This window comes from Gopherus flavomarginatus, chromosome 3 (assembly GCF_025201925.1).
Source record: "Gopherus flavomarginatus isolate rGopFla2 chromosome 3, rGopFla2.mat.asm, whole genome shotgun sequence".
Classification (NCBI taxonomy): domain Eukaryota; kingdom Metazoa; phylum Chordata; order Testudines; family Testudinidae; genus Gopherus; species Gopherus flavomarginatus.
The window spans coordinates 132,728,430-132,753,941 of NC_066619.1; the positions used below are offsets into that span (position 1 = coordinate 132,728,430).

A 25,512-nucleotide genomic window follows, 5' to 3' on the forward strand; every position below is an offset into this window, starting at 1 on the left:
AGTCGAAAACTATTTATGTTACATACACAGCACATTGTATGTACAGTCTGTATTCTCCATGGTGACTAGCAGAAGGTATACGCTCCTCCATCTCACTCACTCACTCTCATTGCTCAGGAGTCCTTAGCAGCCATTGTTTCAGATCACCACTATTGTTCCTGCCCTTACCCATACAAGAGGCAACAGCTTTGATGGGGTTTTAGCGTCTTTGTTACAACTGGCCAGTGATTTCAGGAAAAAGGCCACACCCTGTCCATAACCTGGCATCTCCCAAACTAAACAGCTTCTCAGTCAAGGAATAGGCCTGACTCTTATTCTTCTACCTCTGTTTATATTCATTCCTTACTCAGGCAAAACTCCTTATTTTACTGGGAGCTCTGCCTGAGTAAATACGAGGAAGGACAGCAGGATTTGCTCCTACACATTATACTGGGTTTGCACAATCATTTGCTATCTATAACATGATTTGCTGTGTACTGCAGCCATGGGTTCTTTGTATGGTTCCTTCAAAGTCCAGCTGCGGGAAAGCACCACCACAGAACACAGCACTTGGTGGTGACTAAAGTAATTTAGCCCTTAATTCCAATCTAACCACCAGCTGCTATTCCCACAACTCTCATCTTACTCTTGACTGGCTGTCCCCTGAGAACAGTCACAAGCAAAAGCAAGATCTTGTACTTACATAGACCTGTTGAAGTTTCCGACGACACCTGGGGATTCCCCGGGTGTTGGGTAGCGGAAGCAAGGGTTGTTGGCATTACAGATAATCCCTTGGACCCAGGGCAAGGTTCCCGCTGAAGGCATTGCCTTGTTTGGAAAGTGACCTAGAACAGAGGGGCAAATGTTAGGAAAAGTTACATCTTTATTCACAAAATTGGAAAATAGGAGATGTGTCACAGTGTAGGATCCAATCCGTGCTCATTATGTACGGTAACCTCTTACTGAAGTCAACAATACATTAACTCCAAGCATTTAGAGGTCAGGAGTCCAGCGCCCCAAATTTATGAGATTTTAAAAATAATAAATATGGGACTCCTTTTCTTTGCCTTCAGGTTTGAGCCTTTTGAGGGCATTTGGGTTATGTTTTCAAGCTTCTCTCCCATAAGGGCTAGAAACTTTTTTTTGATTGAAAGTGGAAATTCTCACTTAATCACAGGATTCCAGGAGCTGGGGCTTCCAGAAAAAAAACCACCAAAAAAATGTGGCGCACACCTAAAAATAAATAAATAAATACATGAGAGAGACTTGGCAACACTGAATTGACAGGAGATTGGAGTGAACAAGAAATGAAAGACCTGGCCCCGAATTTGGAGCTAGAATGTTCTCCAAATTCCCTCCTCACTAATCTCTGGTTTCTCATGTCCTAGCAGATGCTTTAAACACAGAGAGAGCAGTCTGAGAGTGAAGAAAAGCTCACAGGGTAAATTCTCCCTTCAGATGCATGGATGAGCAGAGCAGCTTCCTTTGCAGGCTAGAAAATAGCAGCCATTGCTGCAGGCAGGCAGCCAGAAGGGGTGGGAAGCAGGGTCTGCACTTTGTGCAGGGGAAGGGAGCAAAACTGCTCCCTTCCCTTCGGCAAAAGCAGGTTCTTGGTCTCTTCCCCACAGTAGGAACTAGATGCAGACTAACTTCTTCAGGCTCCCCAGTCAGCCCTGGCTCCCTCCACCTTTCAAGCTGCCCCTGGGTCCCTCCTACCCCTTGTTTCTGCCATGTCTGAGGTAAAGACTCCTCCCTGCCCTCATCCATCACTCCAGGCATGCCATGCAGGGAAATAAGTGACACTCTTTACACAAAAAGAACAGGAGTACTTGTGGTACCTTAGAGACTAACAAATTTATCTGAGCATAAGCTTTCATGGGCTACAGCCCACTTCATCAGATGCATGCAGTGGAAAATACAGTAGGAAGACACATATATACACACACACACAGAACACGAAACAATGGGTGTTACCAAACACGCTATAACGAGAGTGATCAGTTAAGGTGGGCTATTACCAGCAAGAAAGAAAAAAAACTTTGTGTAGTGGTAATCAAAATGGCCCATTTCCAGCAATTAACAAGAAGATGTGAGGAACTGTAGGGTGGGGGGTGAAATAAGCGTGGGGAAATAGTTTTACTTTGTGTAATGGCCCATCCACTCCCAGTCTTTATTCAAGCCTAACTTAATGGTGTCCAATTTGCAAATTAATTCCAATTCATCAGTCTCTCATTGGAGTCTGTTATTTCCCACCCCCCTCTCAGTTCCTCATACTTATTTTGCTCTTTCATTTCAGATTAAGGAAATTAGCAAAGAAAGAACGAATGCGAAGTCCCTGAGGATTGTGATTCACTCTGTTGCATTCTGCATGTGAACCAAAACACAAAGCAAGCAGGCATCCTCTTCATTTAGAAGTGTGGCATACAGAATGCCAGCATTCCCCTTCAGTGACATAGCTGCAAACGCTGATCTTCTTTTTCAGTAATGTTTAAAAGTAATTCAGATTTTTTCTAAGCACAACATGTTTTGAAATCCCGAGGAGTAGATTTTTAAAAAAGTAAGCTCCCACAAGATAAAGACAGCAATCTCACCACAGAGCTACATTTTCAATGGCCTGTTTGGCTTGACTGGTGGAAGTCATAATGATCACTTATATAAGAGGAAACAAATCTTGCCGATTGTATCGGATAAGAGCGCTTCAGCCAGTCGAGGCTGTTAAAAATTAGCAAAATCCTGAATGGCAAAGGCTTAGCCTAATATGTGACTCAACCCTTGGTTACATTCTTGTCCTTTTCAGATAAGATTAGACAATGACAATTTTTGTTTTTAACCATGTTCAGTACAATAAAATATTTAATATCTCACACTTTGAAAGTGTTTTCACATTGCCTAGTTACTATTATAATTTGTAATTGTCTGCAAGTCATTTCATACACTGTACAGGATTACCACTGCAGACAACAACTCTGTTCCTCTAAAGACATATGCAGAGTTGCCACAGAGTTCACTGTGACCTGATTTCAAGGTTTCTCTCTATAGCCTGGCTCCTGATTCCACAAGAGACAACATTCCACTTTACAAGACTCATCCATGTCTGTTTGCAAATGAGTGAATGTTCAATGAAACTGAACTGCACTAGAAAGGCTTAAAAGAAAGAATCCAGTTACTTATTCTTGGAAGCTATTAAATGAAAGGAAAGATGTAACCTCAAAGAGTTAATTCAAAGTTGTTGGATGCCACTCCACACTTCCTGCTAAAAGCCTCAAAAAATAAAACGTTATTAAATAAAAGGGAAGGATTCCATATCAAACAATGGTTGATTAAAATTCAGTTCCTGACAGAGGTGTTAAAGGAAAGGATTTAGGGCAGTATATGCAAATTTGAGTGCAAGTCTGAACAGGGAAAATACCTCTGGCTTTCAGGCTACACACAGGGCCAGATCTTCAGCTTGTGTAAATGAGCTACATTGATTTACACTAACTGAGACTCTGGCTGACTGAGCCCATCTGCTTTCCCTGAGTCTCAGATGCCCTAATGCCATTGTCTCCACTAACACCATCCTAAGGCTCTGTAAGAAAAGACCATAGGAATGTCTCAAGGAGTACAAAAACATGAAATTTCACCCAGGGAAACTTTTGGTGCCTGCCAAGCATTAAAGACAGCAATAGGCTAGTTAGGCAAAAAAAGAAAACCCACAAGGCTGAGTATGTCCAGAGTTTGCTGGATAATGGAAAACTGCAAACATCAGCACTTCAGCTTTGCTGGAAGCCAGATTGTGAATAAAGTATTTCTCTGTGAAGGGATTCCCAGCTGGCTTGAAGCTCTACCAGGCAGCATTCTGTATAGCAGGCACATGTGTGGGAATATTGTGTTAATGCAGCAAAGCTGCTTTCATAATAATCCATAGTTATATTGCATTTTAAAAGCCCAACACTTGGTACTCCCCTGTGCGTTTTGTGGACGGCAAAATTCTCTTAACTTGGGCAGTAGGCCTAACCTAGGAGTAAGCAGGTAAAGAAACAAGGAGCCCTTCCCCAGACAGCTGACTGCTGCAGAGAGGAGGTTATCATAAGAATATTGGGCACAGTGCTGACCAGCAAATCAGGCTCACTAAACAGGGAGCATCCCAGAGGACCGAAGGGGTCACTGGAACTAAAGGGAGGACAGCAAGCCTTTTAAAGAGACAAGAGGAAGCTAAGAGGACTACTCTATGTCCATAGATGATCTAAAAAGACAATGCAAACCTGTTTTCCCCAGACAAAAAACTGTGTGTGATTCAAGATGGGAAGCAATGCCCCTAAAATAACCTGATTCTATCACAGAGTCTGCTGAGCTAACATAGCCCCTGGTTTTTTTATATTCTTTAACATGTATACTGCAGTAGCCCTACCCCTGGCTGAGATCAGGGCACACTGTTCTGGTCGCTGTACAGTCACAGATAAAACTGCCCCCCTGCCCAAGAGATCTTATCTAAGTAGACAAGACAGCCAGCTGGTGGGAGGGCAAACAGAGGCAGAGGGGAAGTGACTTGCCCAGGATCACACAGCAGGACAGCAGCAGAGCTAGAAACAGAACCCAGGTTTCCAGATTCCACAGCCTGTGCCCTTCCCACTGGACCACACTGTCTTTTATCTTTCCCATACTCTCGCTGGAGGTCGCACTGTCCCCTTTCCCAACAGGCTGACACAGACAGTGTTCTGAACGCTTCGTGGGGAAGATTGTTCTGCTTGTGTCAGCAAGCTTGCAAGGAAGTGCTCAGCCCTGCAAGCTCTCCCGTATGAACTGCCGGCAGACTCTGCAGTCAGCGGGGTGCCGAGTGACACAGCGTGACATCCTTGTGGAGCAGCAGAGTCCAACTGCTGACATCTGCCATTTGGGAGAGGGGCAGGTGAAAGTGCCATCTGTGGGGGGACTCAGTTACAGCACAGCAGTGCCCTCACACAATCTGGGTCAGTCTGTGGCCCGAGGAGACTGAGCCATGTTTTCAGCATGTCCCTGAGCATCTGTGCTACAGCACACTGCAGGCCTTTATAGTGCTTAGGAACATGGTTAACACCTGGGCTATACCAGATGTCAGTCATGCTAGGGCACTGCCATATTACAACTGGTAACCCAGGTTAGTATTTTCTGTCACGTAGCAGGAGCCAGACTGCTTAAAGCCACTCCAGTCACATGCTGCTCTGAATGTGGCTTTCTTCTAGGTCTATTTTTGTTGAAGGAAGGAAGACTCACCAACCAAGGATGGAGAATAAGACTGAGGTGCTTTCCAGAGGATTCCCTCAAGCTAGATCAGGGATCAGCAACCTTTGGCAAACGGCCCGCCAGGGAAAGTCCCCCTAGTGGGCCAGGCCGGTTTGTTTACCTGCTGTGTCCACAGGTTCAGCCGATCACGGCTCCCACTGGTTCAACCGATCACTGCTCCAGGCCAATGGGGGCTGCGGGAAGCCACGTGGACCAAGGGATGTGCTGGTTGCTGCTTCCTGCAACCCCCCTTGGCCTGGAGCGGCGAACCACGGCCAGTGGGAGCTGCAATCGGCTGAACCTGTGGACGCGGCAGGTAAACAAACCAGCCCGGCCTGCCAGGGGGAGTACCCTGGTGAGCCACATGCCAAAGGCCGCCAATCTCTGTGCTAGATGTTTTCATACAGCACCTGCTTAGGCCGACATAATATAATCGCCAAATGCACCCAAGAGAAGCAGCAGCTAGGTACAGTGCTGGAGCAACAGGCCACAAGTAGCATGACCCTCCAAGATCCCCTTTGGTGGCAGTTGGAGGGGAAGGAAAGGTGTTGGTAAACAGCTCTGATTAAGATTTGATCACAGTGTGTCAAACTGCATTCCCTCCAAGTCATGAAACAATCAGCCGCCCTTGGTACAGAAGCCTCATTTGTTACTTACACTCATGTTGTTCATAGGGTGGATATGAAAGGCGTACGGAGATCAATATGAAGAAGATAAAGAGAGGCCAAGCAACTTCAATCAGCAGTTGAAACTGGAAAAAAAAGAGACAAGTAGCATTAGGATTTCATATTGAAAATAATAAGGGAGCTGAGATCACCATACAACCCATGTATAAGTCAGTAGACATATTGTAAGCTTCAACCGGCTCTCTGCCTAGGTGCTCTTAAAGAGTCAGTTGCTAGTCTGTTATTTCAAGAGCCTTTTGGGGTTGTAAAGTGCCACTTACACTGACTATGCAAAACATACCCTAGAGGCTTATTTCTGGTTGGTTTTCACTCTTGTTGACTTCAGTCTGTTGAGTGAAGAAATGATGCTTACCCTCAATGCATCTCACAGCTAGCTAGCTCAAACTTTGGCCTCCTATGTTCGGGATAGCTGAGAAGTAGAGTTCCCCCCCACCCCCTCCAGAGCCCTAACCTTTACCCAAGAAGCAGGGACTCAGTTCCAGCTGTTAGTTACAGTGGGGTGTATCTGGAATAACACCACTGATGGCACATATTAGGGCACAACTGATCCCAGATGGTCGTTTTTAGTCTACAAATTATTATTTATACCTTGTTCACCCCTACAGGCCCCCAGGAGACTGGGGGCCCACTGTGCTAGACACTGTACATATGTAACCATACACCTCCTGGGTGTGGTGCTCTGTCCCCATCTAGTGGCACCGAGACCACTTAGAGACAGAGAAAATGAGTCTGCTCTACAACCTTAGCTGAACAGGCAGCTGGCTTTTAGCTCATGCACTAAGGTCCAGAGGTCCCAGATTCGATCCCGCCTGAAGACGACCTAGGTCTGTCAGTGTTACACGTACACATAGTGAGAGACAGCTCTTGATGCAAAGAGCTTGCAACAATCTACATGGACCAGACAAAGGGTGGGAGAAGAGAGTATTATCCCTACACATAGTGAGAGACAGCTCTTGATGCAAAGAGCTTGCAACAATCTACATGGACCAGACAAAGGGTGGGAGAAGAGAGTATTATCCCTACACATAGTGAGAGACAGCTCTTGATGCAAAGAGCTTGCAACAATCTACATGGACCAGACAAAGGGTGGGAGAAGAGAGTATTATCCCTATAGTATTATCTGGATAGGGGACTGAAGTACAGAGACATTGAGTGAATTACCCAAGGTCATGCAGAATGTCTGTACTGGAGCCAGAAATTGAACCTAGAGTGTCTGTGTCCCTGTCCAGTTCCTTCCTCCCTAAGTTTGGCTGCCCAGAAAGCTTGCCTACACACGCTAGCCCTAAGGTAAGATCAAAACTACGAATTTGAACTTGTTCTCCTTTTGCATTTTTCAAATGTCTCCCACTTTTACAGCAAACATGGAGATCGTTTGTTGGCTCAGGCCTTACCCCTCACTTAAAACCCTCAAGCAAGATTTCAGTTCTGTCCTTACACACGCGCACACGTCACTGGGACAAGCAGGGCCGGCTCCAGGCACCAGCTGACTAAGCACGTGCTTGAGGGGGCACCTTGGGGCGGGGCAGCGCTCGAGTTTTGTTTGTTTGTTTGTTTTTGGTTCAGCCGGGTGCCGCTGGAGGGTTTTTTTGTTTGGTTTTGTTTCACCGGGCAGAGCTTGGAGGGAGGGCTGGGGCTTGGGCGGTGCAGTGCTCAGGGCAAGGCGGGGGCTTCGGGCGGCACAGTGCTCAGGGCAGGGCGGGGGCTTGGGCGGCATGGCGCTCTTTTTTTTGCTTGCAGCAAAGAAGTTAGAGCCAGCCCTGGGGACAAGGTATAACCCCATATACTGCTCAGTGTCCACATGCTAGATCATGAACAACCAAAATTAGTCCCCTGCCATTCAATACAGGACACTCCAGGCAGAGTCGGGAAAGACTTCTGGATATTTACCATCACTCCAGCTAAACCCACCCTGTGCATTAAGGCAATGGCGCATTAACCCAAATGCTACCTGCACCTGTCAGGGAAGCCATTCCAGCCAAGATTCCCATGGCTGGCCCTGCAGGTCCAGTTCCCATGACAATTAATAGAAGTTGGGAATCGATGTCTCTTAGGATGCTTTGCCTCTGAGGCTCATAGCACTGCTTCCAAACCACTGCTTGCCACAAGCACACTGTGCCTGTTTATTGGCTACAGGCTCTGCTGAAGTGACGTTCACAGGGCATGGTAGTAACCCTGGAGCTCCACCTTTACAAAGCAAACGGAGGAGAATCTCACCAGTCCCTATAAATATGGCAGAACCTCCTTTCGGGCTACTGGGGTTTACAAGCCAGCGAGTGCTAGGGGGAAACAGAGGTGCTAATGGGAACATGCTTCCCACTGTACAACCCCCCACCATGGTCCCACTCAGGCATCCCTGGAAACAGAGCTAGGAAGTTCATAGTTGCCTCTAGCTTCCTTTTCTTGGGTCCTCCTGCTGCTGCTGGGCAGGTCAGACTTTCCATTGCAATAATGAACAGGAGGGGTAGCACTAGGTTATCCTCTCCTCCACAGGACTGAGCACAGGGATCCCTACTATCATCTGCGGTTGGGCTCCGCGCTGCTGAAGAAGACTGAGGCACAGTGGTGGGGGTGGCTTTTCTGAAGCTCCTCGCTGAGAAGGTGGCTACCAACCAGCTTCCCTCCACTCCTGCAGCAATGGGACGCACATGGGCAGAAGCCAGGGGGAGGAAACAGGAATCACTCAGAATCCCCACTACCGAGAGACCTGAGCCAGACCAGGGGTCAAACAGAGCTCCCCCAGCTGGCACAAGATGTCTGCTATCCTAGCTCTGTCCCCATTGCATCAAGCTGCCATTGTCACTCACAGATCCTCCGTTTGCACAAGCAATTGTGTTAATTACAGAATTAGGCAGCTAATGGTGCACACCGTGGTGGGCAATGTGTCAGGCTTTTAGTGGTCTGAAAACGGGCCAATCAATGCTGATTGGCCAACTTGCAGTTCACTGAAGCATGTTATAATGAAGTCCTTCTCTTTCACAGCAGCCATGGAGCTTAGCTGGAGCTGAGGGTCTGCACCCAAGTTCCCTCTAAGCTGCACGGCTGCACAGCAGCCTACCAAGAGTTGCACAGGTGCTCAGGGCTGAAGCCAGGGAGAGATGCCTCTCCCCCCTGCCCTCCTGCACCAGCCCCCGAGCTGCTGTGGGGAGAGAGGGCTGGGGGAGTACTCTCTCCCCGCCCCAGCCCTGGGGCAGCCTGCATCCCAACCCCCTCATCCCTGGCCCCACCAGAGCCCACACCCCCAGCCAGAGCCCTCACTCCCCTGCACCCCAACCCTGAGTCCCCACCCCCACCCCCGAACCTCTCATCCCCAGCACCGCCACACATCACCTCCCTGTTGGTGCACTTAACAAAATTCATTCTGTACATGCATGGGAAAAACAAGAGGGAACATTGGTCTGCTGAGCCTGGCACAGACTGGTTGGATAATGTTCACTTTGTTGAAATACTTGTTTAATAAAGGCACACACAGAAGATAAACTTATGCCTAGGATGACATTTTAGAAGATGGTTTTGATTGTTGGCTTCATTCCATTCCCCATCAATCAACTAAAAAAACTGATCCTCCTCCTTTGGCTTCTAAAGCTCAGTGGGTCTCCCTGCTGCTGATTACATGCATCACTTTTCATCAATACTATAGTTCCCTTTACAAATGTGGGTAAATAACCCCATCTTTACACATGAAGACAGAGGCACAAGGTCACACAGGAAGTCTAGACTGGAACCCAGGACTCCGCAATAACTAATAGATAATGCTGCCTCCCATGGAATGCAGATAGCAATGAAAAGCTTCTAAACACACGTCCTCAGCTCCAGTCCAGAGTCAGTCAGGGACATAATTGCCATGCACACTCCCAGCATTGGTCTAACTCTGCTCCCACTGAAATCAGTGGGCGTTTTAGCATTGTTGGACAACGCAGCTCCTCTGACTTATGCCAGCAGAGGATCTAACTCCATGTGGGGGGCCAGTCAGATAGTGAGATCTAGCAGCGTGTATAGGCCTGCGCACATCTGTCTGAGCCTTAGCTAGCTAGCTATTTGCAGAGGAATAGAGTAGCAGGAGGAGGTGCTGAATAAGGAGAGTTGAATCAGAACAGTGCGTTTTTGCACAACTGTGACCTCTGCCCCGGTTTTCCTTTCCTTCCCCCTGCCCTGGGAGCAGTCAGGATACTTTGTACTGGACAGCTTCCAACAGCGCAAAAGTAACACTTGAGTTGCACACGTCAGGCTGAGCTTTGAACCCAGCTTTTGCAATGCAGCTCAAACTCACTCCAACTTGGATGCGAAGTTGTGACAGGAAACGTAGGCGGGTGCTGTCTCATTACAGGAGTTCTTGTGGGATGTAAAAATGATATTTAAACTGTGTCCACACAAACTGTTTTCTGGGTCAGATCTTTGGCTGGTGTAAATCAGAAATGACTTCAATGAGCCTATGCTCATTTCCACTAACCTCTAACATAGATACAAACAGAGAATTATCAAGCTAGCCATGAAAATGGTATAATGGGGATCCCTTTCCTCATTTTTGTTTCTATAATGTAATATTCTTCCCCTCTTGGTATTGTCAGTCAGATCCCACAGCTGGATCATTTGCAAGATAAAGGCCTTGGGGACAGGCACCAGAGAAGGCACTAAAATTACTCTGACTGAGGCCTTCATTATAAGCTAACTAACAGTTCATTAAAAAAAATTATTAGCACTCTCTCATATCCAATGGGCTACTAAGCCAGGAAAACTACAGCACAGAAGCTATCCAGACGGTACCAAAAAATGTGGATTAAGACAACCAAGAACACAGCCCAAAAGAAGAGCCAGAAGGCCTTTTTCATTGGCAGTCACACAGTTCACTAATTTTCTGTATAGGTCACTAAGTTTTTGTGGTATCCCCAGATGTCTAATTATGTCCATGTGGCCCAGTAAACTGGTATATTCTGCATGGTCAGTAGAGATTAAAACTAAAACTAAATTCCTTTACCCATCTTCTATTTTGTTCAGAATACATGACTCTCTGAACGCCTGGGCATAATAGATAATGCTGCCTCCCATGGAATGCAGATACCAAATGCAAATACCTGCCCCTGGATATTTCCATTACATGCATCTGAAGAAGTGGGTATTCACCCACGAAAGCTCATGCTCCAAAACGTCTGTTAGTCTATAAGGTGCCACAGGATTCTTTGCTGCTTTTACAGATCCAGACTAACACGGCTACCCCTCTGATACTTGATGCCTGGGCATAAGAAATTCTTGAGATACAGGGGTCAATTCCTCAGCTAGTGCAAACCAGCAGAGCTCCACAGACATCCATGGAGCTCTGTCAATTTACACCAAGGGAGGATCTGGACCTGTACATGTTTTGCATTAGAGATGAATGGACAGAATAGCACTATTGGCCACGCTGCAGCCCTCTACTCATATGAGCAGTTCTGCTGAAATCAGTTCACATAGGACAGGGGTGGGAAAACATTTCCGCCCGACGGCCACATCTGGGTATGGAAATTGAATGGTGGGTCATGAACACTCAAGAAATTGGGGGCTAGGGTACGGGAGAGCGAGAGGGCTCCAGCTAGAGGTGCGAGCTCTGGGGCAGAGCCAGAAATGAGGAGTTCAGGGTGCAGGAGGGGGCTCCAGGATGGGGTGTGTGGGGAGGATGGGGGCTCCAGCTGCGGGTGAGGATTCTGGGGTAGGGCTGGGGATGAGGGGTTGGGGGTGCAGGAGGATACTCTGGGCTCGGACTGAGGGGTTCAGAGGGTGGAAGGGTTGGGGTGCAGGAGGGGTTCAGGGGTGCAGGCAGCACTTACCTCAAGCAGTTCCTGAAAGCAGCGGCATGTCCCCACTCCAGCTCCTACGCAGAGGCGTGGCTAGGAGGCTCCGCACACTGCCCCATCCACAGGTGCTGCCCCTGCAGCTCCCATTGGTGTGGTTCCTGGCCAACGGGAGCTGCAGGGGTGGCACTTGGGGCAAGGCCAAGGTGCAGAGCCCCATGGCTGCCCCTACGTGTAGGAATTCGAGTGGGGACCTGCCATTGCTTCCAGGAGCCATGTGCAGCCAGACAAGCCCCTGACCTTGCTCCCCAGCAGGAGCTCAAGGGCTAGATTAAAATGTCTGAAGGGCCGGAAGAGGCCCCTGAGCCATAGTTTGCCCACCCCTCACATAAGGTCTAGAACAGGTGTTCTCAGCCTTTTCCATGGAAGGATCCCCCTAAATCTATCAATACGGGAAGGACACCTGTTTTAAACTGCAGGTTGAGAACCTAGGGGCTAAAGGAGAGGTTCTGTATGACTGGACCTGATGCAGAATGCACAAAGTGGGAGAATCTCAACTACACAGAATTTCCTGGCTTCATCAGCATGCTTGGCATCACTGAAACAGACAGAAAAAGCTAAGGTTAGCTTAGCTTCTCTAAGGTCATTTCAACACCTTGCAGGATTGGGTCCTTTCAGAAGCCTAAAATCTGACCATCATATTAATATGGACATTTTTACACGATACATCCTGAACCAGTGTGTCTTGCTCTTTCTTCTATGTCTGGTGGGTTATGAGGCTGCAACTTAGGCAGGCAAACAAAAAGAATGGCTTAAACTTACTGTCTGCCTTCTCCTGTACGTGAAGTTCTTCCATAGCAGCAATCCCAACTGTGTCCAGAAAGCCATCTTCCTTCAGTAAGTCCTGAAAGCTCCCCCTGTGCAGCAGCAGCAGCACACGGCAGGGACACTGTGGCTGGACATTCACTGGAGAGCAAAAATTAGGAGAGGAAAAACTAAGTTATAAACAAAAAGCAAACGAACAAGTACCACATTCTCATCTCACTTGCACCCACACACGCCTGCTGAACCCAGGGCTGCTGCCAAATTGTTCCATCCTACCCTAATCCAACCCTGCAGACAGCCATGGGTGCAAATGAGTGTGGACTCTGACCCATGGTATTGCTTCCTAGACTAAAATAAACAAAACCCCACCATCCCCAGGAGGGCAATTCCCCTCCTTCCTGCCCATCAAATCTGAAAGCAAAAAACAAAACTAGGAGACAAAAGTTCTAATTACTTACAGCTGCTTTGGAGAATCTCTTGTTTCAGGTTAAACCCTATAGCGATCTCATAAAATGATCTGTGTGTGTTCCCCTCCGTATTTTTTTATAATGGTGAAAAAACAGCTATTTGGATGGGAGTTCTGCTATTTTAAAAGCTCCCGTCTCTGGCAGCTGTGTCACTTGCAAAAGGCAGCACTACACACTGATCAGTGGCCGAAGTGCCCATAATGGGGGGAAACATTGGGTCAGCTGAGCACTTCTCTGTATGGCACACAATAGGCATGTCAGGGCATAGGCAATAGCAAATGCATCTATGCTTGATGGCTGAAGGCAGCAGAAAAGCATCTCTTCCCAACCTTGCTAGGGAGGTGTAGTGCTATGCTTGCTAAGATGCCACTGACGCACCTTCCTCAACACAGAGGTCTGATCAACCAATGCTCTGCACCTTGCACAGTCATTCACAGTGGTGTGGAGTGTAAAATGCTCCCAAATCATAGAACATGAGGGTTAGTGCAACCTCCTGCTCAAAGCAAGACCAATCCCCAATTTTTGCCCCAGATCCCAAACTGGCCCTCTCAAGGATTGAACTCACAACCCTGGGTTTAGCAGGCCAATGTGCAAACCACTGAGCTACCCCTCCCCCCAGGCAATTCTGACCTGGTGGCATTTCACACTCACTTTGCACTGGTGTAAGTAACTACACAAGGTGCAGGATAACAGAATCAAATTCCTAGTATTTATTTTGCTGTCAATTTATTAATAGCACAAAAAGTTAATAGGGTGGATTTTCTATGTTATCAGAGCTTTAACCGGTTATATAAAACACACTGAGGTATAGCTACCTCTCCTTGATATTAGTTACATGGAGAACACACACATATGCTTTTGATAATCTTCTGACATACCAGTGCCTCGGCAGAGTGATTCTAAATTGCATTCCTGCTTGCAAAGTGCAGTAAAAGCATTCCCAAAATTCATAAACAAGATATATACATAAAACTTGGATGAAATTCTCCGGCCTGTGTTATGCAGGAGGTCGGATTAAATTATCATAATTTGGCCTTTAAAAATCTGTGAATCTACAAACGTCCAGAGCAATCAATCAGTTCTTTTTAATCTCGTCAAAGACTAAACATCAATATCACAAAGCTACACGTCAGTGACCTTCAGATTAAAAACTGGATGAGAAAAGGTGACATTTTCATAATGTAACTACCAAAACCAATTAAACCAAACTGCTATTATATCAAATTCCTAGGATGACCACACTGTTGTAGGATAACAGTGCTGCTCAACACTAGCAAATGAGCAGGAGAACAAGAGAAGAGGCTCCCTACAAGAACCAACAACCAACATAGATCTAAATGAAGTGATCAATATTATCACATAATCACCTCAAGTATATAGTCAGTATAGATCCATTTACATCATTGGATTCTGCAGGATCTAGAAATGTTCTTCATCCACAGCTGCCCCTCTCCACGGCCAGAAAATGCCTCAGTGCTCTCTGCAAAGGGAATGCCTCACTCTAGATTCCCTCTGGTTGGACAACGCTGCCTCTGACGTTCCAGCTGCACATACATCTGGTTCGTGGCACTCACCAGAGACATCCTAAAAGCGAGGTGCTGACAGGCTCCGCAGAACATCCAAAGGAAAAAGTCTGGCATCTAATGAGGAGGTCAAAGGACAAGCTTTGGCCTCCAAGGACTCCCCTCAAACACATCCCACCAACAGCATGCTTACTTTCCTGCTGGATCACAGAGAGGTTGCAGCGTGGCTCTGTTAAATTTCAATGTTAAATATTTCAAGCTGTAACAAAACATAATCCAGAAAAGAAACTAAATAGGAACATTACCACCCCCTATACCCACTCATGCTGCAGGGCATCTGAAAGCATTTTCTTTCAGAGTCTCAGTAAGCAATCTGAACATTACTGGTCTCTTAATGCAACAGACACGGACTCTCTGATCACTACCAGTGCAAAGACGACTCTAGTGGAGTGTCCTAGCGACTAGATGGGAACACTTGTTTTTCAGGCATTTGCCACACAGTCACTATCCCTGGGCCATGAATCCATGATTCCCCCTTTCCTAATCCCCACTGAAGCACAGCAAAAAAGATTCATCCCTTTCTTGCATAGGGCCTGATCTTGCACCCATCTTAATTATTAGCTCATTTGCTAGTAATTAAGTAAACAAGAGTTTACAACTGAGCTTAGCCCAAATTCATTGGCTCCAATACTCATGGTCCTACAACAGAGGCAGTATGGAAATTCAAGCAGTATTTTGTGGGATGCTTCTTCTGAGAACTAATCACTAGGTAGTTGGGATAATCCACTTCAGTGGAAAACCAGAGGCCTGGAATGGGAGCAGAGCAACAGGCCCCACTGTCCAGAACCCAGCGCTTAGAATCTGGAGGTAAAACAGCAAGAACTGACTTTATTAGGTGCAAGAGATTCACTCAGCTGAGTGAAACTGAACAGTGGGAAGTTTGGGCCAAAAATCCATAGGATGGACAAAGCCAGGACTTGCCAGATAAACAGGGTGCTGCACGTGTTATTCCAAACTGTACAAACCTGTTCACATCCACCTCTCAGCCATCTACAACTACTAATCTGATGACTACATACAGAGACATCCTGAGTATCTGTCAGACATCAACAAAGATTGGGCAAAACACTTCTGTGCATGCCGAAAGCTGGCTCGGATTTTAACTGACTTGAGAGGCTGACAGATCTGGTTCATTTGTGACATAATTTAGGTAGCTCCCCAAATTCACTACTAATGCACCAGAAAATTCCTAGTGGGTAAGAATCTCTGTGCAAAATGATTCCACCACCACCACCCCCCTGCCTCCTTCAGATATTTCAGACACTTGTTTTTCCAACCATCCAAGGATGAGAATTAAAACACCACCTGCGGGAAGATCCTTGCTATAACAGACACCACTAGGTCAGCTAGAGTTTAAAGTCCATGAGCATTTCTACCCTCACCTATTTTGATAGGTTTTCAGCACAGCTGTAAAAATCCAGTCCGACTTGCAATAGAGAAGTGCCATGCTACAACAACAGAGTTCAGCCAGTTTCAGCAGGGACTCTATGCTTTTCCCCTTCAAGTAACATTTTGTGAGCCATTAGTACATACCATGAACCCTAGAAGTACTAAATGCAGGAGTAGAGGCATGCAAGTAAACTTATGTTCTATGAATTCACTACTATAAGTTAAATTCTCTCGGTGTAAATTGAGGCCGCTCTATTGAAGTCAATGGATAGCCACCCATTTACACCAACAGAGAATTTGGTCCTTTCAATCTATGGTGTAATTTGTTTTTCTATATCCCATATTCTCCAACAAGACAGCAAGAAGTCCCTTAACTCTGGCAGATGGTGAGGTCTGGAGTGAGCTTTATTGTCTACAGCTGTCCTGCATACACTCAGCACAATGCACAGGGCTTACTACTGCAAGTAATCCAGCTATTCCCAGATGCAAGAATGAACAGAAACAGGCCAGCAGAAAAGATTCTGTGATGTATCTGCGTAACCTTCATTTTCATACTCACTCAAGATACACAAGCTCAACTGCCAGCTCTGTCACAAGCTCCGAAGCTCTGTCACAAGCTCCCTTGGGCAAGTCACTTCTCTTTCAGTTCCCTCAATGAGACATCGGGATAATCACTCTTCCTCTGGCGGTCTTGCCTATTTAGGATTGTAAGACCTTCAGGACAGACACCGTGTCTCTTACTAAAGTGGCTGTACAGCACCTAGCATAACAGAGTCCTGACTGCAGTTAGAGCCTTTAGGTGCTACCAGAATTCAAATAATAAGAAGAACTGATTGCTACTTGGAGCATGGGACTGGGCTGTGATTGCACATCTGGAGCAGCGTTATTTCTGCACAGAGCCCAGTTATGTTAGTAGATACAAGGGACAGCTGAATACTATCTAAGCTCTCTGCTACAGAACAAGCAAGAGCAAATCAATGGTCAGGAGGCCCCTCTGCATTTGATCACAGGAAAACACGACAAGACTCTCAATCCAGAACTCTGGCGGAGGAGGTTATTCTCTGTCCTCACAGAGAAACGAGCGTATATCAGATTTTATGTGAATAATTTGGCAGAGAATACTCTGCCTAAGCTCATGCACAGTTCCATGGCTTCGGCTGTGCACATCATTGTTCTGATACTAGCCAAGGTGAGGATGAGAAGACAGGTCTCTGGCCACTTGTCTGTACAGTCTGCCCTATCAGCAATTGGCTGAATATCATCCACACCCACCAAAAAAAATCCACAGGAGGGAGCCAGGAGAGAGAAATTTGTAAGTTCCCCCCTCTCACAGCATCCCCCAGATCATTCCACTGGGTGTGTGGGTGTTAACACCCCGCCCCCCATTAGTGAGTGCTTCATGTCACAGCTCCAGGCAACTGTACTTGTGTTCTCCCTCTGCGGGCTGCCCAGGACACCGAAGGCTCCCAGCTCCTCATTCATCACTACTCTTGGGCAGAGACCCTAGTTTCCAGGCTGCCCAGCTCCCTGCCTACACTGTGATATTTGCAGAAGGCTATCCTGCCTAAACCAGTGTCTGTATTTTGCTTTCCCTCCAGACTCTATGAACAGTATAATGGTCCACAGTTATAAGTTACTACACAGCCCTTTCTAACAAGCAAGCACACTTATTCTTAAGATGAAAGCATAAGAGAGAAAAAACACACTATTAAAAACTATAAAAAAATCCTACATGCATGGGAAAAAGCTTATCGGAGATCACCCTAATTTCAACCGTGGTCTCTGGTAGGTGTGAGATCCTCCAAACTCACAACAGGGTTCTCTGTGGTTACAAGTTCATAACTGTTTCAGATTAAGAAACAGAACCCTGGTTGGGCAGATCAGCCTATTTCTTTACACAAAAATCACTCTTAAAGTGCCAGATAAGAATGGACTTTTGGAACAAAAAAAGTGTGGTTTGCCTGGGGAATGGCTAAGGGATGGTGAATGTAAATACCTCTCCTGCAGTTATGCAAAATCCCATCTTTTTGTAGCTTAATAAACTTAATATCTCCAAAGGATATTGCAGGAAATTGCCAAATCTGTCACAGCGCAGCCCACAGAACTGTCCATGCCCTTTCCTCAGTTTCACGGGGTAGCCATATTAATCTGTATTCACAAAAACATGGAGTCCGGTGGCAACTTAAAGACTAACAGATTTATTTGGGCGTAAGCTTCTATGGGTAAAAAACCACTTCCTGCATCTGAAGTGGTTTTTACCCACAAAAGCTCATGCCCAAGTAAATCTGTTAGTCTTTAAGGTGTCAACGGACTCCTTTTTGTTTTTCCCCAGTTTGTTCCCTATACCTCTGTCTTCTGAGTGGCTCACCAACCGTACAGAGGGCAGGAGAGATTTCAGAGCAGAGGCCACCATCTGCACATGCCATCTGCGGGACGATCCAGCAGTGCAGCAGAAATCGTTAATTTTGGTGATAAACTATCACAGTGGACCATCTTTGCCATAAGTGCTGCAGGTTCATCGACAACAAAAGGTGTGCTTCAAGTCACCATTTGTTATTGGCACAACACTCCTCCACTGCTCAGAATCAGAGTATTCCGAAGTGCCTCTAACTCAGTGGGCCAGGAGTCCCCAGAGACGGGCCCAGTCCAAACAGAAAGCTGTATTTTACAGATTTAGAATTTAACAGAGAGAAAAGCTACTGTGGCAGAGAATCCATCCCTGCCTCTCTTCCCTCCCTCCTTCCATTCCTGGGGTCTGTACTCAGCAAACATACAACAGCCTTCAAAAGAATCTGTTTGCAAACAATGCAGCTGTTTGCTCTATGACAGGGAAAGACCTTTCCTCTAGAAAATAAATTTAGTCAGGGAACATAGCAAACTAATCAAATCCCAGGGGATTCGGATGTTCCAGAATATTCATAATGGGCTACAGAGCCTTTAACCTATAGATCACCAGCCCTGGTCAGCGGTGACTGACAGCTGTTACCAGCTGATGAGAGTTCAGTGGCCCATGTTAAATAACTTCAGTGGCCTCAGTCCAGTTGTTAGTGGGCAAGAATCCACACCACAAAAGCAACCACTATAGCTGGCAGTTCTGCAGAGGCCAAGGACCAAGGGGTCATGGAGACTGATATGGTCTCACCAGGGCAAGTTTGAAGCACGCTGGCTGGACAGTATGGGTTTGCACTGTCACTGCTTGTGCTGTCCCTGAGGAGACTAACCCTCCTAAGCAGAGCTATAACTAGCTATTTTTGCGCCCGAGGCAAGAATATAAAATTGTGCCCCCTCCAGCACTGCCCAGAGCCCCCAAAACACACCCCAGCACCGCCCAACCCTGCGGAAACACCCACCAGCACTACCTTCCCCACGGAAACAAACCCTCCTTCCCCAGTGCCGCCCCACAGAACCAGCTGTGGGCTGAAGGGGCAGGGGAGAGAAGAAACGGCATGCATAGAGTGACCAGATCACAGCAGTAAAATAGGACGAGTCCCGTCCCTGCTCAGCCCCACCATCACACCCCGCTTCAACCCCTAGCCCCCTGCTGGCTTGCTGCATCCCTCCTAGTCAGTCCCTCACCCACCACTCACCTCCTTTCACCTTCTCCCTCCCCTGACAGAAACCCCCATGCCCGCCCCTAGAACCCCTGCTGGCTCACTGCTCGCCTCTTTGCTCACCCGCCACTTGCCCACCTTCTCCCCCCTCATCCTCAAGTATAAAGCCTCACTCAAAGATCCAGGGGTCACTATATTACTGCATGCAGCAGTCAATCAACGCAGTTGTAGATAAATCTCAGCATTATACATTTTTGTATAACTTTTATATAACTTTGTATTGAACCCCGGTAATATGTTATAGCGGGCCCCTGAGGTACTAAATTAAGGTAAAAGAAAAATGTCTTTTTGCTAGAAGCAGAATAAGATCTTCCCCCCACTTTGTAATCAGTTGCCCTGTTGAATGAATGAGGTGTGACTGAGGAAGGCGTGGAAGGCAGCACATCCAGACAGCTGCAATCCTTGGAGAGAGGCTGGGAGCCAGACCAAGGACAATCAAACTTGTCGTCAAGTGGGCTGGCTAGAGAAGAGCTGACATACTGACGGCCTTGGGGTTAGGAGCAAGCACCTTTCTTTGGGAACACCCTCTTTGCAGCATTGGGACAACCCACAGCCCAGAGAAAAGCAGCAAAAAAGGACCAACAGAGACAGTCCCAGATTTTGAATCTGGGAGATTTGCCCCACTCCAGCCACCGACTCGCTGCTCGCCTCCTCACCCAAGTATAAAGTCTCATTTAAAGACCCAGGGGGTCACTATATTAATGCAAATAGCAGTCAATCAATGCAGTACCAACAATTAAAATACTGAAAATGGATGCCCCCCTCCATCCACCGAATCGCTGCTCGCCTCCTCACGCCCCCTCCAGGTATCAGGGGTGGCAGGTTTATAGAAATTTTGGTTGTGCCCAGAAAACTCAGAGCCCGACCCCACCCCCGAATGCTGCTCCCCACCTGCCTAAGGCTCTGCGAGGGAGTTTGGGTGGGGCGAGGAGGTCTGGGGTGCAGGCTGTGGGTTGGGGCAAGGGACTGGGCTGTAGGACACTTGAGAGGATCGGCTCTGGGATGGAATCTGGGATGCAGAATCTGGGAAGGAGTTTGGGGGCAGGAGAGGGTGTGTGGGAAGAGGTGGGAGTACAGGCTCTGGGATAGGGTTTGGGTGCTTGGTGCAGGCTCTGGGTTGGAGTAGGGCCTCTGGGTGCAGGAGGGGGTGAGGGGTGCAGGCTCTGGAACAGAGTTTGGGTGCAGGAGGGGGTGTGTGGGAAGGGGGTGGGAGTGCAGGCTCTGGGACAGAGTTTGGGTGCTGGGTGCAGGCTCTGGGACAGAGTTTGGGTGCAGGCTCTGGGCTGGGGCAGGGCCTCTGGGTGCAGGCTCTGGGACAGAGTTTGGGGGCGGGAGGAGGTGGGGATACAGGCTCTGGGACAGAGTTTGGGTGCTGGGTGCAGGCTCTGGGCTGGGGCACAGGGTAGGGTGCAGGAAGGGTGGAAGGGTGCAGGCTTTGGGAGGGAGTGCAGAGGGCTGGGTGCAGGCTCTGGGACAAAGTTTGGGGGCAGGAGGGACTGCCATCACATGTGGCTTTCTTCCTCCCCTGCTGCCCCCCACCATAGCCTCACTGGGGATGTGGGAATGGGGCTAACCCTTGCCCAGTGTTTGCAGGAGTGGTGGCTGGGGGCAGGAGGGCGGATCACAGGCTTAAGCACTCACCGAAGCCCAAGCAGCTGCTTAGGTGAGTGAGGTCCACTGCTAATGATCCAGGGTCTCCCACCGGAAGCCCCCTCAGCGTCTCCTCTAGGTGGGTGCCGGGGGAGGGGAGGGCTGCGAAGCATGTGTGCCCCTCCTCCCCCCACTCCTGACGTGCAGCAGCTGGCTGCCCACTCTCGGCCCTCTACCGGCCGGCGACTCTTGTTGCCACAGAGGCAGCAGCAGCCAGGAGAGCCAGGTACCGCTTGGCTTTGCGCGCCTGAGGCATGTGCCTCACTCACCTCGCCCTGGTTACAGCATTGCTCCTAAATTACATATCCAGCCTCTTGCATGAGCAATGAGGATCAAATTCAGAGCCTTCTGAAATCAGCGGTTGACTTCGTGGACTTTGGATCAGGTTCTAAAATGAATCTTATCAAACCAAACCAGAGTAGCCATAAAAACAATTCAAGAGCTGGAAAAAATGTCTTGCAGCAAGACACTTAAAACGTTCAGTCTGTTTAACTTATTAAGAAGAAGATTGTGAAGTGACTTAACTACAATGTAGAAGAACCTTCTCCTGGGGAGAAGGTACTGAGGGCTAAGGGGCTCTTTAATCTAGCAGGCATAGGCACAAGAATCAATGGCTGAAAGCTGAAGCCAGATAAAAATGTGTGCCTTATTTCAAATTTGAGTTTAGCAGTGATAGTGATTAACCACTAGAACAAGCTACCAAGGGAAACAGTTGAGTCTCCATCTCTGATGCCTTTCTGGAAGTTACGCTTTAGCCAAACACCTTATGTTGAACCCAGTAACTTGTAACTAGGTGAAATTTAATGGCCTGTCAGATACCGACTAACTGAACTAAAGGTCCCTTCTGGCGTTAAACTCTGACTCAATGCATGAAATGTCTTTTATTTACTTTCCCTTAAGCAGTTCCAGGCTGCATTTGATAAATAATCACAACAATCCTGCATCTTGGCAGGGGGTTAGACTAGATGCCCCTTGTGGTCCCTTCTATCCCTATGGTTCTAGGATTAGCGTTGCAAAGCCCTTACTTGTAGTATTGTGGTAAGGCTAGAGCTCCCCGCTGAGATCGGTGCCTCACTGTGCCAGGTGCTGTACACACAAATAGCAAGAGACCATCCCTGCCATGAAGAGTTACCATTCTGAACAAACAAGTCAAAGGAAGTGCTATTATCCCTATTTTGCAGATGGAGAACTGAGGCACAGACCACAGAGAGATTAAGGCCTTAAACTTCAAAAGTGTTTAAGTTTCTAACTCCCATTGGAGTCCATAGGAGTTAGGTGCCTAAATACTTCTGAAGATCTGGGCCTAAGTGACTTTACCAAGGTCACATAAGGTGCCTGCCACAGACCTGGGAATTATATGCAGCTTTCCTAAATCACAGTCTTCTACCTTCACCATCTGCCTGAAAGCTCTTCAAATCAGATGTCAAATTCCAGCTTCTCCCAGCACAATTGGATACAGCAGCTACAACTAAGAGCTTTTTCTATGTAGTTACATATGTGATCACTGCCTTTAACAGGACAAGAAGTTACCATAACAAGGTGCAGAAATCTGGAGAAAAGCTTATATTAAAACTCTAATAGTTACAGTAAACTCTTCAACTTTAATTGGACCAATGGACTTAAGGCAGACAGCTTTAGACTTAGTTCTGGTCAAGGCAAGAGAGAAAGAACCGCTAACAGCTTGTGCACGCAAGGCAAGCTTTCATTTGCACTGGTGCTAAAATAGTAATGGATTCCATGGCAAAGGGGTTTGTGAAATTCTTTGGGACAACAAAGAGAGAGCTCTGAGCTGCAGTATCTATTATGTGCTCAACAACAGCTCACACAGAGACTTAAACTCTTGAACAACTTTCCAAAGTGTGCAGCTTTCAATTGGACTGGGCCCTGGGTTTCTCCAAAAGCCTTCTCTAGAAGTGCCATAGAATTGTCAATTTCCATCTGGAGGGCCAGTGGAGATGGGGAGTCAGGACCCCAATTTGACAAGTCAGTCAAACAATGGTACTTTGATGGCAAAAAAAAACTTTGTACTTTTAGAACATCTTTCCTTTAATGAAGTCAAGTCAAGTTACAGAGAGTTGTTAAAGCATCACTAGCGTTACTTTACAAATTGGGAAACCAAGACACAGAAGTTAAGTGACTTACCCAGGATCATCCAGTAAACTGGAGGCAGAGCTGGGAATACAATCAAAAGACCCCAATTCTCAGTCTCCTGGTCTAAGTGGTAGAAAGCACTGTAGCAGCATAACAGTATCAGCTGTAGATAAGTGCTTTGAACTTACTACCCTCTAGCTGCAGCACAGGACTGCCATCAAACTGAACCGACAGTCACTGGAAACAGCTTTCAGAATTCCCAAAAGCTAACTTCTATCATAGAATATTAGGATTGGAATGAACCTCAGAAGGTCATCTAGTCCAACCCCCTGCTCAAAGCAGGACCAATCCCCAGATTTTTACCCCAGTTCCCTAAATGGCCCCCTCAAGGATTGAACTCACTACCCTTGGTTTAGCAGGCCAATGCTCAAACCACTGAGCTATCCCTTCCCCCCATATCACTCAGGTTTTCCATATAGGCAAATCCATCCCCCAATTCCCTATACAGCCTTAAAACTTCATTCTGCAAGAGCTCCCCCCAGCTTAAATCACTGGTTTGCATTTGCAAAAAGAACAGGAGTACTTGTGGCACCTTAGAGACTAAAACTTATTTCAGCATGAGCTTTCGTGAGCTACAGCTCACTTCTTCGGATGCATAGAATGGAACACAATATCTCCTGTCTGTGTGTTCCATTCTATGCATCCGAAGAAGTGAGCTGTAGCTCACGAAAGCTCATGCTGAAATAAGTTTGTTAGTCTCTAAGGTGCCACAAGTACTCCTGTTCTTTTTGCAGATACAGACTAACATGGCTGCTACTCTGAAACCTGGTTTGTATTTGCAGCTCTCCTTTCTGCAGCGCATCCAGGCAACTGCTGACTCAGCAGGCAATAAGGAAGAGTTTAATCACACAATAATTACTCTTGGTTGATAGTTATGGGCAAGATCCTCAGCTAGTTTACATCGTTTCATGCCAACTAACAATCTGGGTCTGTGTGTGTTAATAAACATATCCAAGTCTTGTTCTCTAATGCTTAAAAATAAAAACAAATTCACATTTTAACCAAGACTAAAGTGATTTGCCTGCCCTCTTAATAGTATGCACTTCTATTGCTGTGAAAGTCAAACAATGAAGGCAGCTTGAAATTTAAAAAAAGGAAAGAAAGCTTTGCACTAACTTGCAGTGTGTATGGTAACTTTCTTGTATCCCTACGTCTCACCAGACTGGAATTTTACAATGTGAAGCACAGTGACAAAATTACAGGAAGTTGCTTAAATAATCTCAGTTCACATAGTGATTCAGTCTCTCTGATCTAAACAAAACTCCTTGGCTTGATGCCCAAATCACTTTAAATAAGATCCTTCAGGATACCTATGCCCAGTGAAAGTGAGTGGGGGGGGGGAAGAATGTAGGGGGGGGCAGGGCCTCTGGGAAGGGGCAGGGCTAGGGTGTTCGGTTTTGTACGATTAGAAAGTTGGCAGCCCTAACCATTGGGTTACTAGTACCTCCAGGTCTTCTTTGGAGGATGCCCTTATTGCTATACAGCAGTTTCTGACCTTTTCCTTTTGGGATCTTCCTGCTGACATAGCATATCAGTAGGATCAATATCAGTGGACTGAGGGCCGACTCCTGGTGCCATCTGACTTCTCCTTCAAAGGGACTTTTAGTTCCAAAACCTGTTCAGCATACTCATTCAGTTGACATTATTAAACCCTCAGACACTCTATATTTCCTCAGCACTGGTGTGAGCAGCCTCCTGTCCACTGTATCATATGCCTTTTCTCAGCCTGTAGAATCCCAGATGCAGTCCTGTGGTACTTAGCCGCTTCCCTTTCTCATGCCAAATTACAAACATGGCATCTGTGGTTCCTCATCTTTTCCTAAAACCCAACAGTTCTTGTTCAAGGTGGGGTTCCACCATCCTCCTAGTCTTGATGTCCAAGGCGCATTCAGTAGCTTCACCTCTATCCCTCAAAAGTTTCCACAGTCATTGATGCTTACCTTCTTATATACAGGCATCAGGACAGACTTGCACCAATCTCTGGGAATGTTCTTGTCTTGCTATATGGCTTTAATGTTCATCCATTTCATGCCTCTTGTCCAAGGCTTTCACCAGATCCAGCACCACATCTCTCTGCCTTACTACTCTTCATTATCTGGATTGCATGTTTCACCTATTCTTCCATTATGTCAGGCTCAGGAACCACATTAGGATCACATGTTGGCAAC

The 25,512-nt window shown here is 47.0% G+C and overlaps 1 protein-coding gene across 4 annotated transcripts in view; it reads right to left on the bottom strand.

Moving 5' to 3' along the window:
- The window catches only part of ABCA1 (ATP binding cassette subfamily A member 1), a 143,492-nt gene that overhangs the window by 103,543 nt on the left and 14,437 nt on the right, over positions 1-25,512 (bottom strand). For 3 of the 4 annotated variants that reach the window (XM_050944329.1, XM_050944330.1, XM_050944327.1), the window contains exons 1-4: positions 14,328-14,568; positions 12,491-12,634; positions 5,878-5,971; positions 683-824 (exon numbers count right to left, since the gene is read on the bottom strand). In XM_050944329.1, the coding sequence (XP_050800286.1) occupies positions 683-824; positions 5,878-5,971; positions 12,491-12,556 (302 nt within the window). In that variant the 5' untranslated portion in view covers positions 12,557-12,634; positions 14,328-14,568. Of the gene's footprint in view, positions 1-682; positions 825-5,877; positions 5,972-12,490; positions 12,635-14,327; positions 14,569-25,512 lie in introns of those variants that run through there. The other variant, XM_050944328.1, reaches the window with a different exon arrangement.